The 18,828-nt window shown below is 38.3% G+C and overlaps 1 protein-coding gene across 1 annotated transcript; it reads left to right on the top strand.

Moving 5' to 3' along the window:
- The first annotated feature begins 3,330 nt into the window (after positions 1-3,330).
- NPY2R (neuropeptide Y receptor Y2) lies at positions 3,331-11,858 on the top strand. The gene is made up of 2 exons (XM_009207748.4): positions 3,331-3,963; positions 8,688-11,858. Exon 2 carries the CDS (start codon positions 8,736-8,738, stop codon positions 9,879-9,881), a length of 1,146 nt encoding a protein of 381 aa, XP_009206012.1. The 5' UTR covers positions 3,331-3,963; positions 8,688-8,735; the 3' UTR covers positions 9,882-11,858.
- Positions 11,859-18,828: the final 6,970 nt, after the last annotated feature.

Here is an 18,828-nt window from a genome sequence, read left to right as displayed (position 1 = left end):
AAATTAACTACAATTTAATACAACTTAAAATTTCAGTTCTTCCGTTGCACTAGCCACATGTGAAGTGCTCAATAGTCACATATATCCAGTGGCTACTGTACTGCACAGCACAGGTACAGAACATTTCCATTATTGCAGAAAGTTCTGTGGGACTGCATTGTTTGAGATAATGTCTATTTCTTCTTTGCTGTTTTTGTTTATTCTCACTTTTTACAATGATTATAAATAAGTTTTATAATGAAAATAACAATGAAATTCTTTATACCCTGGGGGAAGCATCTTTGCTATTAAAATGAAATTACACTGAAGGAAATCTACATCATGATTTTCTTTATCTAATAAGTATGTATCACAAGTGGTCCTCAATACTGATATTATTGAACTTTTTCTTTTGTAATGAAGAGCTTTTCTGAAATTTCATCCAGCTATCTAAAATATTTGGATTGTTCAGTTATTCAACAAATCCCTTACTGTAGAATTTCCTTGGGAATATCTATTCAACCAGATATGGAAAAGAACATTACTTATTTGGCAACTAATCTTTGGTTGTATTCCTCTTGTATTTCTGTGCATTGAGAAATGGTCAATGGGGTAGGACAAATGGTAGTAGAAGTATGTTTTAAATATTTTAGGAGATTTGTCAAACATCAAATACTAATATCACAGGTTACAATATTGGAGGCCCAGGATGAGTCAGGCTGCTATCTATCTATTTATCTATCTATCTATCTATCTATCTATCTATCTATCTATCTACCTACCTACCTATTATTTCTTATTTATTTTGGCCTGTCCACTAGGAGTTTTGAATTTTTAAAAATTAATTTTGCTTATTTAAAATTCAGAAGATTTTTAACAATATGGATTTTGCTTCTCTTAAAAATCAGATCTGACAATACTGAATCGAGATTTTTGCAGGCCAGCTGAGTGTAATCTGAGAAGCAATCTCCCCATTCAGCTATAGCATGTGCTTTTGTGCTCTTCAAGGTGTTATAGCAATCACCATTTTCCACACTCTCCTACAACCTAGCTTGCTGGTCCATTTATGTCATTGGCCCTAACCATGCAGGCATGTGAGTTTGAGTCTGTTCTCTATTTGAAGAGCAGTCACAGCACATATTCTGGTTAGAAATGGAATTTCCTGAGCAACTAAATGATTTGATACAAAAGAAATCAAGCATCAATAATCTTGTCCTATTTCAATTTGGATTAATCGATATTTCACCACCAATTCCACAAACTCCTAATCTCCTGTCAGTGTCATAATTGGGTTTATGGACATTCATCACAGTGGTTTGTTGTTACTACAATACACAGGATAAGCATGCACATTTAAGGATATTAATTAGACTGTGATGCACAAAAGTGTCATAAGCTAATTCCCACAGCTATCCTTGATAACATGATACACTATAAAGTGACTTTAATTTCAGTTTATCAGTTTCTCATCCAATTCTAAACTTTATTAAAGGACATTAATCATAGAGATCATTTACTCTTTTGAGGTTGCTGACTAGATGTCTGTGGAACTATATGAATCTACTAAGACAAATACACATCTATAAGAGAGTGAGACACATAGTTGTTTATGGCTGCTAATATGCTTCTGAAAGGCAATTTCAAAGAAGATAAAAACTGTTTTGTGCAATCAATATCACTGAAATCAGTTGAATTTTCCAAAGCAATTGCTCTGAAAGACAACACTCATCTGCTTTGCTGGATATTTGATTTGTTTTTGTGGTTGTTGTTTAAATCCATTTCTACTCTTTCAATAATATACCTTATTGGTATATAGTTCATTCTTCACCAGTGTAGATATATTAAGAAGAATGGACCCCGTCACATAGAACACATATTTGGGCAAAGAGTACTTTCTTAAGGAAAAAAAAAAAATCTACAAAAAGACTTTCAGCGGAACTGTGTAGAACACGTTGGATATTTCCAGTTCTGTTTACCTTTGTTTCTAGGTATTTGAAAAGCCTGGACTGCTTTGTTTTATAAACAATTCCTATACTCCTGTGGGCATAATTCTATATTAACTGAAGATTAATCAGATTACACTGTAAAAATGCCTTACAGTTGCAATACTCTTAGGGTGTGGAAAAACCCTGAAGGAATTGAAAGTCCAATCCATTTGAGAGAAGCCTTTAATTAACATCTTGGAGAATATGTATTGCCTTTTTTTTAAAATAGATAAATGTATATTTTTTCCTTTTAAAGTAGCAGAATCTGATTTTTAGTCTAATCATTTAGGGGTATATTTCAGAGAAATTCCAAGCACACCAATATAACCATCCTTATTTCAGAAATGCCAATGCATAGAGGAAAAGTAATGTGTGCAAAGCTTCCAAACAGGATGGTTAAGTAAAGACTTAGGTTATCAGTATCAGGCTTTGGTTTTTTAAATGTAGGTAGCTCTACTGCCTCCTCTAAAAACGAACAAAGGAAAGAGAGACTGGCTGCAAACTTTTAGAAGGAATGGCTTCGAATAGTGTTCCTGGGAGGAATCCCGAGGAAACAGACGCTGCTGCTCTGCTGATCGTCTCCACCATCCTGTTTTGCTCCTACCCACTAATTCAGCCTGGGAGACTCTGGGCATCAGCGGAAGGCTTCACCACAAGGAGACAGGAGCGAGTATTCCAGAGGCATGCGCTCCTGGTGGCACGAGTGGCTTGGGTCAGGATCAAAGAGTGAAGGATCCAGAAGTCAGCTATCAGGAGAGAGAGAGATTGTGTTTTATTCGTGTCCCATAGCTTTCATATCCTATGTCTATCCTAGCTTTTGCCCTGAGCCAGAGCTCATAACACAGGTTCCTGGCTATCGAGTCTGAATCCGCACTACCCAACTTATAATCTGTCTGCAGACACCTGTTAGGGAAATTGCTGATCATGGGCAGCAGGATCTGAACTTGCTTTACCTTCTTGTTTGGAGCACGGGGACCGCCCAGCTCCAGAGGAGCACCAGCGCGCTGCGCCCCAGCCCTGGGCGAGGGAGCGGAGGATTTGTTCTCGGTGCAATCCTGCTGGCGCTTTTCCGGGGTTCTGCGCAGATCCAGCTCCCCATCTCTGCTCCTTACACACAAAAGAAAACAACTCTCGATTGGAAGTTGTGGAATTTTCTCAGCCCCTACGAGGCGCAGGGATTCTCCAGCCCCGGCCCTCCTCCCGCCAACCTGAGTTCTCCTGCGCTCGCCTGCCCTGCTCGGGACCGCAGCCACTCAGCCGCAGCTGAGTCGGTCCACCCCGCCTTTGCCCTCGCCTTTCCCCGGGGCGGATTTGGTGAACTCGGCCTCAAGTCCAGGAGGTCTGTCTTCGCCGGGCCATCTCTCGCGGAACTGGGGGGGAGAGAGCAAAGGGAGAAATTCGTGGAAGGAAAGGGAGGTAGGGGTGGTGCAAAAGCCCAGAATATCAAACTTGGGGGTGGCACAGTAGGTGACAGCAGCAGCTGCAGGTGGTGGCTGGGGACCCGCGAGGGGGCGCCCCTCTGGGTAGGGTCTGGCTGCGCGGGCTTGCAAGCCCGGAAGGCGGCGGAGAGACCCTGGACACTGTTCCTGCTCGCTCGCCACCAAAACTTCTCCTCCAGTCCCCTCCCCTGCAGGACTATCGCCCGCAGCCTCTGCACCTGTTTTGTTGTCTTTAAGGGTGGGGTTTGCCCCGCTCCCCAAGCTCCCATCTCTGATCCTCCCACCCTCACCCCCCACCCCTCGAGTGAGTGCGGTGCCCAGGCACGCTTGGCCTGAGAGGTCGGCAGCAGACCCTGCAGCGCCAACCGCCCAGCCGCTCTCACTGCTCCGGCTGCCCGCCCGCGCGGCGCGGGCTGACCTGGACCCTAGGAGCGGACGGAACCGGACTTGCCTTTGGGGACCTTCCAGGGCCCTCTCCAGGTCGGCTGGCTTATCATCGGACAGACGGACTGCACACGTCTTGTTTCCCGCGTCTCCGCAGAAACGCGAGGTCCGGGTCAGTAAGTGTAATTCCTAACTCTGATTCAGCTCCTGGGAACAAGGATATTCCTAGAGGAGAGCTCGGTTCCTATGAAGAGGGACATGAGGAGGTCCTCATGAGTGTATGGACTTTTTCCTCCTCCCTTAGGCGGGAGGTGGAGGTTTGGAGGATGTAATACCATCCCCATTTTCTACTTTCGCTAGATTTTCCCTTTTCTGTTGAAGATTATTTACTTTTTCCTCGACCCTTCTTTGAGATAGGTCATTATCTTTCCAGAACAGTAAGTTGTTATTGTTCCTGCCTCTTTAAAAATCAAACACTTGTCTAAAGCAGAAGGTCCTATTGGATTCTCCAAAGCTGTTCAAGAGGAGACACATTCATTTAAGCGTTTGCTCATTTTCCATCAGAAAGGCTCACCCACTGGCAGGAGCTTTCGGTGATGGGGAAAGAGGCAAAACTAAAAGCTTTAAGACATTTTGCAATAGGTACACATCATTTAAAATTCAGTGACATGAAATGGAGATGCTGCTTCCAAAGAAAGGCTTCCCACACCCTTTGGTGAATATTTTCAACTTTCTACTGACTACTCAAACAATCATGTCATGTATGTAGCATTCTTGAAACTTCCCTTCTTCCCCCTCCCCCGCCCCCATTCCTAGAACTAATTAGTGTAGGCAAATGCAGTGCTTTTGATTTCTGAGATTGATTTTTGAGATATTTTTTCCCTGGGAAAAATGTTCTGGAAGATATTGTGCTTGATAAGATGTGCAGCTTTACTAAGGCCAACTGTGGCAATATTGTTGCAAAAAGCCCCCAGAGATTTAAATATCTCCTCAAAGCATGAACTGGTCTCTGACTCAAATAATTTGAAGTTCTTTGAATCTTGGGTGGTGGGGTTTCAGGGGAAGCCCTGAAACTCTTTTCCTATTCTGCAAAGAAATGTTTCTATAACAAAGTTTCTAAGGATTCCCTTATTCAGGATAATTGTACTGGTAAAATTCTCTTTAGATGTCTTAAATAATGTAAATATCTCATTTTGCCTTATTTCAAAGAAAGGTTATTCCCTTGTCTTCTTGCTGTTTCCTTTGTGTGCTTTTGATGGCAACTTCCTGTGTGTACCATTTTCCTTTTCCACTTTTCCAGAAGTGCTGTCATGAAATGATGCATTTTCTGCTCTGGGTAATGCTTGACCTGGCTAAAGGCCAGTAACCTGCTTAAGCACAGCTAACACTGTGTATATTCCAATAGCTTGTAGATCAATAACCATTCCTTCAGAGAAGTTGTAAATAAAAGCATTTCAAATTTTATAAAACAAGACTGAGAAGAAAAAGCAAAGCAAGTCAATAAATCAAGTATACTCCTCCTCCTAGTATCCTTCAATCTCATGCTTCCCCTCAATTTAGTCAGGTATAACCTCCAAACTCCAGGCTCTTGGAGTCTTTTTAATTCTGTAAATGGCTTGTCCGGAATGAGTAACCATACTCTGAAATCAGTCTCTTTCTTAGTCTAGGGTAAATGGTGTGGCCTATCAAATATACAGTCCAAGATTTGAATGGTTTGTTTCAAGTTACTCTAATTAGTAAGGAATGGAAGGCACATGTGAAAAGAGGCTGGGGCTCCTTGGAACATTCTATGTGAAATTTATGCAGAGGGAGCTGGAATATATCAATACAGCAAACACTTGAGTACATGGAAACTCCCATGTCTCTCCACATAGTAAGGCTCCTGTGGAAGGGGGAGTGGTGATAGACAGAGAGACAGGGAACAAGGGGTAAAGAAAAAAAAAGCAAGAGAAATGGAGAAGGGGAGAGAGAGTTGGGGGAGCAGAAATCCTTGAAATAGAAAGTTTTCTTTATGGGGTATGCTGACAATTTAAAATGTTATAATCAGAAATTAATTTAACAGGGTCTCAGGACAATTTTTTTTTGTATAAGCAGTTATTTCTATATTGGAATAAGAAAATAAGCGTATAGATGTTATGTCACAGGAAAGAACCCTACATAGGCAGTTGTCTTCAGTAAAGGAAAGGTTCAAAATTATACTTCCCATTTTGCTGACATTGATTATTGAGTAAAATTGTGCTTTCCTTTAACTTTATGTTTGTTCTGTCAAATTGCTGAGTGTCTTTAATGTACTAGATAGTGTGTTAGAGATTAAGCAATGGAGGAAGAAGGTCCAGGTTCTGTCTTCAAAGAGATTACTGTGGTGGGTAAACGAATGAAAACAGTCACAATGTGGCATGTGGTACATGCAGCATTAGAAGTGAGCACAGGGGCTTGGGGTAACTGAAAGGCTTCCCAGTTTAAAATGGTGAGGGCAGAGAGGGATGAAAAAGGCTCAGGTGTTACTGGAATTGGAAGTAAGGCAGTATGACAGAAGTGGACAGTATATATTGGGCTGTCAGGAGAGATGAGGCCAGAGGGATACGCAGGGATGAGTTCAAGAAAAGCCTCGAATGTCAGACTAAGGAGTTGGGATTTTCTTCTATAGGCCAGTGTTGTCAACCTGTGGGTGCAGATCCTTTCGTGGGAGAGCAAATTAATGAAAGCATATATATATGTTATTATCAGATCATGCAAAACAGAATCTATTTAAGAATGTAAAAAAAGAGGAATTTAATGCAGACAGTTGATTAAACAAATGATAGAAGCCAAACAAGGGATGTTGAGACTACCTAGATATTAGCAAGCAGGGAGTCATTACTGCCTCCAGCTGGATGGATATGAGGAAGAGGTAGTGTGACCAAGGCCCCCGGACCAGGGACATCCTCTGGAATCAGAATCACAATAGGTTTGTCCCATGAAAACCAGAGCTACAGAACTGCTGCAGAGGCACTGCCCAGAGCAGAGAGGGAGGAAGAAGAAAATAGTGGCTTCTGCCTTCCTCCTGCCTGCCAGTGCCTCCCACTGACCAAACCCAGCCAGAATACCAAGGACTTGGAGCCCGAAAATGTAGTCTGCAGGAGTCAGCCCTCCTGTGGTGCAGAGCAGAACAGAACAGAGGAAGGGTAAGGGAAGGAGCTGGGGGGCCCACAGGTCCAGTCAGGCATTATCTATGGGCTTAATAAATATATGACTCTCTTACCAATGGCATTAGATGCTATTAATTACAAACACATTCATTGAAAGGTTCATAAAAACAAATTCATAAAAGAAGCTCTGAATAAACAGCGGCAGCCTTCTGTGATTATGAATACCTTTGAAAGGTACTACCACTAGGGTGTTGGACTCTGAATGCTTTAACAGAGTGAAAAAATGAAACTTATATTAGAAAACAATACATTATACTGTTTCAAACAATCTGGAGACATTAAGGAAAACAATATGATCACATTTGAATTTCAGAGAAAAAAAACATTTTAATGAGTAGGTATTGTCCAGTAAAATGTGAGAGCCTTGGAATAGAGGTACTATCCTCTTGTCTTCAGCTGGCAAAAACCCTACTTCAAGACAGGTTTTTAAATGCATGATGAATGCAGGTTTGAAGAAGTATAGGCACCAGGATAGTAAAGTCACCCTGGCATTGAGTGGACACTTGATTATTTCTGTTAGGTGAATGAATTAATTAATAAATAAAAGCAAAAGAGGATGGGAGGTAAGTTAGAAGATGATTAGAGTAATTATAATAAGAGATTAAGAAGAATAAAATCAATGTTGTAGAAATGATGAGAAAATAACAGGTGGAAGAGATATGTAACATACTAGTCTGTGGGTTCTCTTAAATGTGGGGGCTAACAGAGATTTCGAGAAAGCATGAAATGCTATATGTTAGTTTATTTAAGATAATTCAAAAAAGCAACTATTCCAACCCAAGGGTCCTTAGACCACTGAGTGGATTTAAAAACAAACAAACAAACAAAAAAACCTGTGGTATGTAATACACCATGGAATACTACTCAGCCATAAAAAAGAATAATACGATGTCTTTTGCAGCAAGTTGGATGGAGCTGGAGACCGTTATTCTAAGTGAAGTAACTAAGATGGAAAATCAAATACCATAGGTTCTCATTCATAAGTAGGAGCTAATCTGTGGGTACACAAAAGCTTACAGAGTAGAATAATGGACTTTGGAGACTAAAATCTGATTTTACTGCTATACAATTCATCCATGCAACCAAAAAACATTTGTACCCCAAAAGCTATTGAAATTAAATTTTTAAAAGGTAGCTCTTCTACACATTTTAATACTATTTTAAATACTAAATCCTGCACCACGAACCGAATCTGTTTGATTCATCTCAGATAATTCATAGTCCCAAGGTTCAGGTACCAGACAAATAGTTTTAATATGTTCCCCTTTCTTACACAATTTGTTGCTGTATATTTATAAATTTGAAACAGTCAAGATATTGAAAGAAACTTTACTTTTTTATCTACCTGAAAATTAATTCAATGAATTTATAGTGTTATAAAATTCATAAAGTTTATAATGTTCATCCCACTTAAAATGAAATTAATCCATTTGGTAGCATTCACTTTGGAATTGTGTCTATACTATAGGTATTATACTTTATCATCATAGCATATATTTCAGAGATCTGATTTCATTGATCTAATTTGACAATAGACTTATTAAAAGGTCTGTTTCATTCAAATGTTTTGCTACGCACAATTTTAGAGAGTAGAGGATATTTTGATTCCCAATCAAAATTAAACCAGTCCATTTGTGAAATTTATTTGCTTCACCTTTGTGTTTTCCTCGTTCCATTCGTTTTGTTGTTGTTGTTGTTGTTTTTCTTTTTAGGTTGTAGACTCTTGTGCTGGTTGCAGGCCAAGTGGAACTGTACTGAAAATGGGTCCAATAGGTACAGAGGCTGATGAGAACCAGACAGTGGAAGAAATGAAGGTGGAACAATATGGGCCACAAACCACTCCTAGAGGTGAACTGGTCCCTGATCCTGAGCCAGAGCTTATAGATAGTACCAAGCTGATTGAGGTACAAGTTGTCCTCATATTGGCCTATTGTTCCATCATCTTGCTTGGGGTAATTGGCAACTCCTTGGTGATCCACGTGGTGATCAAATTCAAGAGCATGCGCACAGTAACCAACTTTTTCATCGCCAATCTGGCTGTGGCAGATCTTTTGGTGAATACTCTGTGTCTACCATTCACTCTTACCTACACCTTAATGGGGGAGTGGAAAATGGGTCCTGTCCTGTGCCACCTGGTGCCCTATGCACAGGGCCTGGCAGTACAAGTATCCACAATCACTTTGACAGTAATTGCCCTGGACCGGCACAGGTGCATCGTCTACCACCTGGAGAGCAAGATCTCCAAGCGTATCAGCTTCCTGATTATTGGCTTGGCCTGGGGCATCAGTGCCCTGCTAGCAAGTCCCCTGGCCATCTTCCGGGAGTATTCACTGATTGAGATCATTCCGGATTTTGAGATTGTGGCCTGTACTGAAAAATGGCCTGGCGAGGAAAAGAGCATCTATGGCACTGTCTACAGTCTTTCTTCCTTGTTGATCCTGTACGTTTTGCCTCTGGGCATCATATCATTTTCCTACACTCGCATTTGGAGTAAATTGAAGAGCCATGTCAGTCCTGGAGCTGCAAATGACCACTACCATCAGCGAAGGCAAAAAACCACCAAAATGCTGGTGTGCGTGGTGGTGGTGTTTGCAGTCAGCTGGCTGCCTCTCCATGCTTTCCAGCTTGCTGTTGACATTGACAGCCATGTCCTGGACCTGAAGGAGTACAAACTCATCTTCACAGTGTTCCACATCATCGCCATGTGCTCCACTTTTGCCAATCCCCTTCTCTATGGCTGGATGAACAGCAACTATAGAAAGGCTTTCCTCTCTGCCTTCCGCTGTGAGCAGCGGTTGGATGCCATTCACTCTGAGGTGTCCGTGACATTCAAGGCTAAAAAGAACCTGGAGGTCAGAAAAAATAGTGGCCCCAATGACTCTTTCACAGAAGCTACCAATGTCTAAGGAAGCTAGGGTGTGAAAATGTATGAATGAATTCTGACCAGAGCTATAAATCTGGTTGATGGCGGCTCACAAGTGATAATTGATTTCCCATTTTAAGGAAGAAGAGGATCTAAATGGAAGCATCTGCTGTTTAGTTCCTGCAAAACTGGCTGGGAAGAGCCTGTGTGAAAATACTTGAATTCAAAGATAAGGCAGCAAAATGGTTTACTTAACAGTTGGTTGGGTAGTAGGTTGAATTAGGAGTAAAAGCAGAGAGAGGTACTTTTGACTATTTTCCTGGAGTGAAGTAAACTTGAACAAGGAATTGGTATTATCAGCATTGCAAAGAGACGGTGGGTAAATAAGTTGATTTTCCAATCTCATTAGGACCTGGACTGGGGAGCTGTGTAGTCCATGGTTCCCTGCTTGGCTGATGAAAACATCACTGAACAAAAGTTTCTCCAGGGAGCCACAGGCTCTCCTTCATCACGTTTTGATTGTTTCTGTTAATTCTCTAGACAAAATCCATCAGGGAGTGCTGCGGGAAAAGATTGCCAGCTATATGAATGGCTTCAAGGAACTAAACTGAAACTTGCTATATAATTAATATTTTGGCAGATGATAGGGGAGCTCCTCAACACTCAGTGAGCCAATTGTTCTTAAAACCAGTTGCACGTTTGGTGAAAGTTTCTTCAACTCTGAATCAAAAGCTGAAATTCTCAGAATTGCAGGAAATGCAAACCATCATTTAATTTCTAATTTCAAGTTACATCTGCTTTATGGAGAGATTTAGATAACAAGCATACAACTTGATAGTTTTATTGTTATACCTTTTTGAACATGTATGATTTACGTTATTATTCCTATTGGAGCTAAGTTTGTCTACACTAAAATTTAAATCAGAATAAAGAATAATTTTTGTGGCATGCTGTAACATTTCCCAGTATTTATAAGCAATTTTCGCACAGGTACATAGCTCTCATGTATTTAAAGAACATTGCAGTGTTATTTTCTTTGAAATTCATCCTCCGTGGACCCATTCATACTAAATAAAACAATGTAATTACATTAAAATGGACATGTCTGGTAAGAGGTAAACATTGGATTCCCTTCATCTTGCAAATGCTGTATTTCAACCAATTTCACATAAGTTATTTATCTTCTTTTCAAAATAATTAGCTATATTTTTATATAACATGAATATACACATAATAAAATTGTTCCTGTAAATTGTAGAACATAGATGCTACAGTATTTTTATTTAATTATTTTATGAATAAAATTGTTATTTCAATAGTACCCAACCAAAGATGCTTAAAAGCCTTCTATGTTCATAAAAATAACAACTGAGATGTTAAAGTAGTCATACGTCTTTAGATGGTTTTAAGTTTCATTACAGTCATATTTTTGTAAATATGACAGAATTTGTGAATATATTTTTTAAAGCAAAATCCTCAACTTGCATATTATATATAGTTATGACATTAATTTTATGAATTGGAGAGCTTCACTTTATGGATATATTTAAAATTCATACTATAGCTCGTATTAAATTCCTTCCATGATAGATATAAAAGACTGGTTTTTAAGTGCACTGCACTTCTGGAATACTGAAAAAGAATGAAAACAATATGTAGATTAGGTAGAATTCTTTAAGAAGTGAACAAAAGGTAATGTATATCTGTAATATATAATCAAATGATTCATTTTTCTGTTAGACTCAGCAAATTGTTCAAAAATAACTTTTTGTCTTTTAAGTAGCAGTTACTTTGCCTAAGATGCTAATAGGAAACTATGGTTAAAGATGTACCCTCTCCCTTGGTGAATTATTACACTGTAAGAAATGTATATGCTACTGTGTTACATGTTGTATTAGTAATCTAATTAATGATTTAATTAACACATATCTTATCCAATTCATTGTGTCAATTCATTAATAAAATACTTTTTATGTAGTGGCTTTATGTTGAAATTAAAAAGTTGGGAAAATTAGAGAAATTGTGTGGAATTTTATATCAGAGTGCTTGTCTAAGACAAGACTATAAGACTAATGCAACTAAAAAAGAAAAATAAAGGTGGCTGTTCCACAGTTAGTCAAGCTCTCTTTCCATTCTGTACCTGAACCTGAGTCAATGGATCCACTCCCATGACTATAATTACAATACATAATATGAGGATATGTGGGTCTTCATTTTTCAGACAAGACGTTTCTTCTTAACTTCAAATCTGTATCTTTACCGGCGAACAGACCATGTTCACATGGGTGTCTCATCAGCAAATCAAATCCAACATGTCTCAATCAGAACCTGCCATTTCAATGCACACCTCATCCCTACTCACCTCCACGTTGTCCTCCTGTATTCCCTGTCTCATTCATGACAGTACTATGTACCTATTTCCTAAAAGCCTTACGTTTTGGAATCACCCTTTACAAGTCTCTTTATCACATGTATCTAATTAATTCCCACACCTTGTTTTAATTCCTACATATTTCTTTAATCAACTTACTTTTTTCCATTCCCTTGGTCCAGGTTATTGTCTCCCCAGACTGCTATTATGTTTCATCTGGATTAATATAGGTGCTTCCTAATTGGTCTCTATATCTTGTTTTCTTCCCATCCAATCCGACTTTAACCCATTAGCCATAGCGATTTTTCAAAAACTCGGATTGTATCAAATCACTCTTCTGATGAAAACACTTTAACATCTCCTCATAATTCTTATGATAAACTCAGAATCTTCTTACGACATGGAAGGTTGTTTAGAACCTGACTGTGCCTGTGTTTTTTATCTTATATACTTTTTATCCACTAATATTTGCTGCTAGATTTTAAGCATAATGAGGGCCAGGACAGGGACTGTCTTAACCATTGCGGTTATCACAGGTACTTGCAATTGTTGACACCAAGTTAGTAGTCAATAAGTATCCTTCAAGGAAATTGAGTTTATGAAGTGAAGTATATTTATTAAAGCCAAGACTTGAAAATAGATCTGCAAGGTTGTAAACCATAAATGTTTCCCATTTTAGTATATGTATTCTAGGAAAAGAAGGTTTTAGCTACACAAGAGTCCAGGGAAGATGCATATTTGTTCAGAATCAGGTTGGTTTTCTTTTGTTTTTTGAAGGCCATTAAACATAAAAATATGCAAAGTATAAAGGGCTCTATACATAGATTTCATCCATGGCTCACTCAAAATTAGCTAGAACTTTGTCACCAGGAAAGAATGGAGGAGCAGTCATGATTTAGATAGCTAGAGAAGTCATTGCAGATATTTCTAGCAGAAAGTTATTTAATTGAAGAAATTAAAATCTTATAAAACCACTAGAAGAGCTATGGAATTTAAAATTAGGAAAAGTATCCACTAGTATTGAAGAAACCAGGAAGTGCAAAATTACAAGAAACTGCTATTAATGTGAACAGTGCGAAAGTGGATGATGTACAGGAAAAGTGCAGATTTATCTGTAAAATCTTATTGCCTCCCGCTAAGCCCACACACCTGCCCATCTCTACTGTAGATCCACTAATGCCTTTGGCTTCTCTTCTGTTTTCCAAAATTTATACAACTCTAACTTTACTGGCATGGATCTAGGGAAATGTTCTTAGGTTTCAAATCCATAAGATACAGGGGAGAGCATGGACGGGAGGATATGGCACTCAGTTGCTATCAGACAGTCTGGCAATCTTGGGGTGTAATTTCTAGTTTCAACCTCATCCTCTCCTTAGTACCTGCTTAGGTTCTCCAGAGTTACAGTGATGCAAATTGACTACATCTTTTCCTTTTCTCTTAACAAGGCTCCTGTGTCAAAAATACTCTTTAAAACTGCCCCACTTGTACAGGTAGACTGAGGAGTAAAGTATAAATAAAGGCCATTTTTCCTACAATGGGCTGATTAGAATGGAGGAAGAAAGGATAAATCCTATAGAATTATACCAATACTGGAACAATGATCTAAAAACTACAGAAGAACCTAAATTCTGGATTAGCTTCCTAGGATGAGCAAAAGGAAATAATAATAATGTCTCAGGGAGAGAAGAGTCTTCAAAATTTTGAAATTGATAAGAGATGAAATATTAATATATATGGTAGCAAAAGATAAAAATGTTATTTTTTCTTAAGAAAACAAAAAAAATTAAAGAAACAACACAAAGATAGTAGAGAATGCAAACAACTCAATGATTTTATCCCATGACATTAAACATAGGTAAGAATTTTGTTAAGGAGTTTCTAAGGACTGATTTGAGGATTTATAAAGATAACTGTCTGTCAGACCATTGACATTTTTCTGCCTTAGTACACTTGAAAGCTGTCCACAGACTCCACAAGTTCTCATAGATATGGAAGAGGTTATAAAAAGAATAGTCTGCAGGTTATAACAATTCACATTCATGTTATCTGTAACTCCAGTTAGATTGTGTAATTGAATGGAAGTAAGTGAAAATGGCTAACCCCGAATCTACTCTCCTTTATAAACAAATAACTTGCAATTTTAAACACTTTAACAAATTACTTGCAAAACACCACATGGCTGATCATGACAAAGGATTAAGTTATAAGAGTAAAATTAAAAAGCTATATATCTTCACAATAAATGAAGGAAAACAATAACAAGTCAATAATTATTTTTAAATTAATTTTGCCCTTGTCATAGTAAATTAACTAACTATAAAAAAGAAAGTACATATGTATATACATACTTACATTTAATGACAAATGTATCTCTTTGATGTACACTATCATCTAATATCACATATTATCTGTGTATAGAACATCTAACTATCTAAAGGTGGTGACTAGCCTTTTTCCAAATGACCTATTTATTTCCACCATTGTCCCTACAGGAGTAACTACCACTGGGCTGTGGGTGGAGTAGGGTGAAGAGGAAAGGAGAATGCACTCTGGAATGTGAACCAAATAATTTGTATACACGCAGTTTGAAAAAGCTCCTTGGTGAGTGTAGCCTAGTTTCCCAAAGATGACAGATATCAAACTGGTGCTTATCATTTTGAACACCGACACATTTTTAAATGATTAGTACTCATTAGGATACACAAGCTACAATCTGCCTCCAACGACTTGTGAATTTTTGGAGGGCACCTATTGTGCAATCATTTCTGTTCTCTGGTTTAAGCAAATCAGAACTTGTTTCCAGAATGCAACTGAGAAGGGAGAAGCAAAAGACTTCGAGGGGCATACTTAATGTTAGCACTACTGCATGCATTGTGCGTAAGTTGAAGCCAAATATCATCAGTCTAAATACATCTACAATAATATCTGGATCCCATCAGACGTAACCGTATTGAGGGATGTAACAACAGGATCTAGGGGAACATAGATAATGTAATTTTATGTTCACTGAAGTAGTAATAAAGGTTTGACCCTGAAGGATTGTTTCTGCCTTTTTATTCCAGGAAAAATAATTTACTGAAAATAAGAACTTCCTACTTACTTACAAAGATAATCCCATCTAAACAGTTGCCTCAATAGTTTTCTGACAGATATGGTTTGTCTCCAAGATACGGATTTTATATTTACTTTCTGAGATTTAGCTTAAAAGTCTAAAATTAGATGGAGGCATTCCTTACCTACGAGGACCCTCATGAGAATTGCTTGTAATTGTCATTATATCCAAGACAGCACAAAGCAGTTTATTATAGTCATGAGTATTAGAATGTTTTTTAAAGAACAGGCCCCCCAACAGATAATTTTTAGTGGATATAATTAGGAAATATGAATGAAATTTTGGAACTGTCAATATTGTGATGTGGTGCTAATCTTATTCAAAACACGGTTGAACATACACCTTGAGCAGTTTTGCTACTAGTGATAATCATTTGTCCTGATATAGTCACCATCTGCTGTGGTTTGTATATTTCCTTCAAAATTCAGGTGATGAAACTTAATGGCCAATGTAATGGTATTAAGAGGTAGGGCTTTTAAGACGTGACTAAATTATGAAGGCTCCTTCCATCGTGAATGATGTTAAATCCCTTATAAAAGGGGCTTCATGCAAATTTGGCTGTCTTGCCTTTCCACCTTTCACCATATAAAAACACAGTGATATCCCTTCCGGAGGTGGTAGCAATAAGGCGCCATCTTGGAAGCAGAGGAGAGTCTTCAACAGGCAACCAAACCTGCCGGCATCCTGGTCTTGGACTTCCTCATCTCCAGAATGGTAAGAAATGAATTTTACAAGTTATCCAGTCTCAGGTATTTTGTTATAACATTGAATACATTTTATCCACCAACACATTCTTAAAGATAGTTGCATGATGGTGCAACAGAATTATGTCATCCTCGCAGAAAATACATGGCTTTAAACAAATTAACATCATCATGCACAGAAAGCAAGTGGGTGAATCTGCTTTAGGCAAGGCTCAAAGCTGAAGCTAGAAAATCCAAAGCAACAGCCAAATCCAAGATAACAGACTCTTAAAGGGGACATGGAACTAAGTGTCAGCACCTGGGCAGGAACTGGCTCAAATCAAGACCAGATGAGGGGAGAGAGAAAAGGCTGCACCAGTGTGGCTATGCAATGCTGAGGGAAAGGTCCTGGGCCAAGGTGGGAAACATCTTTGATATGCCTCTTCTTCTGTGAACTGAGTAAGCTTATGACACCAACACTATTTTTGTTAAAATCACCTAAAAGTTCTCATAATGCTCCAGAGTAACATATTTTAATTTAATTATTTTTAAAATATAACTTAGAGTTCCTTCTTTCAACAGTTATATAATAAGTTTGTTGAGGCTTAAATAGTAAATTACTGTGTTAATTGGCTCCTGATTTTCACCCAGCTGGGGATGAGGGTATGCTGTAGAAGAGTGTGAAGAGTGTGCTGTATGTAGCAAGAGTGTTTATCTTCTGTGGGAGGAGGAAGACATCGAAGGGAAGGTAAGAATGGAAAGGAAAGGGCAGAAAACAGTCTAAAGAAATGGGTCAGAATATTTCCAGTACTTTTCCATTTGCCTAGATTCAGTAAGTCAAATGGTTATCTACTCACTGGAAGGTGATTATTTTAGTCCTCATAATTCACAGAGCATTGGTGGAGTACCTAGAAAGGTTCTTGCCTCAGTAATGCAAAATAATTGGACCCAAACTAAATGCTTATCTAGTTCTTCTCAACAAATCTTAAGGCAGCACTGGAAGGAATCAAACTGTTTCTAAGAAATTTAAAATTACAAAATATAGCTCAAAACATTTATCAGTATGCAAAATATATATAGGATGACACAGGAAAACATTTACAAATTCTGTCATCTAATCAAATATTACCAGGCATAAAAAAGCAAGAAAATAAGACCCATAGTGAAAAGAGAAATAAATCAATCTAAATTGATCCAGAACTGATACAAGTGTTCAAATCAGCAAAGAGATTAACACATAAAACTATTCTGTATGTTAAAAAATTTAAGTAGATATATGGAAATTATAAAAAGTTTTCAAGACCAAATATCTGGAGATGAAAATTACAATATCTGAGACAAAAACTATATTGGATGGGATTCATGGCAGACTAGAAATTTCAGAAGAAAAGATTAATAAACTTGAAGACACAGCAGTAGAAATTATGCAAAAGGAAACACAGAGAATTTTAAAGAATTTTAAAAATGTAAAGAGATTCAGTGATTTGTGGGACAACTTCAAATGGCTTTATTATGTGTAATTGGAGTCACCAAAGGAATTGTGGTGAGGAAGAAACAATATTTTAAAAATCAAGATCACTTACTCCTAATGCCATCAGCAACTATATTGAATATAAATGGAGAGGCAGTAACCAGTGGCACATACCTATGTAATACCAGTGACTCGGGAGGCTGAGGCAGGAGGATCACTTAAGTATAGGGATGTGAGAGCAGCCTGGGCAACATAGTAGGACCCCTTCTCTAAAAGACGTTACAAAAAAAAAAAAAAAACAAATAGCCTGGCATGGTGGCTTGCACCTGTAGTCCCAGCTTCTTGGGAGGCTGAGGCAGGAGGATTGCTTGAGCCCAGAAATTTGAGGCTGCAGTGAGCTATAATCCTGTCACTGCACTCCAGCCTGGGTGACAGAATGATATGCTCTTTCTAAAAATTTTTTTTAAATGTAGATAGTCTAAATGCCTTAATTTAGAGGGCAGAAATTGTCATATCTGATATAAGTTGTTACAAAAGTATTGTGGTTTCTACCATTACTTTTTTTTTTTGAAATGGAGTTTCCCTCTGTCACCCAGGCTGGAGTGCAGTGGCACGATCTCAGCTCACTGCAACCTCCACCTCCCGGGTTCAAGCAATTCTCCTGACTCAGCCTCCCAAGTAGCTGGGATTACAGGCACGTGCCACCACACCTGGCTAATTTTTGTATTTTTAGTAGAGACGGCATTTCACCATGTTGGCCAGGCTGCTCTTCAACTCCTTATCTCAGGTGATCCACCTGCCTCGGCCTCCCAAAGTGCTGGGATTACAGGTGTGAGCCACCGTGCCCAGCCTCTGCCATTACTTTTAAAAGCAGAAACCGCAATTCCTTTTGCACCAACCTAAATAAAAGACTCAACTATATATCATTAAATTATTTTAAATACAGAAATAATTCTATAAAATATGAAAGTTATGATTAGAATCCAGAATGCACATGTTATAACTTTGTTAATATAGAAATAATACCATGACACCAAAACTGTCAGATTTTGTGAAGGCAAATTGAGAAGAACTGGGAGTGTACATTTTTTAAAAATAATAAGCTAAATTGACAATGTCAAAAGCAGCTAAACCAACTTATAAATTTTAACTATAAAGATTAAATATATATGTGAGAATAGAACAAGCAAGATCAAATTTTAGCATGTATGAAAATCTCTGATACATGTTAAAATGCTTATTCTTAGATCCTATTCTATTCTTACAGATTCTGAATTGAAATTCTCATCTGGGCCCAAGAAACTGCTTGGTAAATAATTACCGTTGGTAATTTGATGTAGATGGTGTCTATGT

The sequence above is a fragment of the Papio anubis genome, chromosome 3, assembly GCF_008728515.1.
Source record: "Papio anubis isolate 15944 chromosome 3, Panubis1.0, whole genome shotgun sequence".
In the NCBI taxonomy this organism is placed as follows: Eukaryota; Metazoa; Chordata; class Mammalia; order Primates; family Cercopithecidae; genus Papio; species Papio anubis.
The sequence above is the reverse complement of the archived record's forward strand: the minus strand, read 5'-3'. Positions and strand labels throughout refer to the sequence as shown.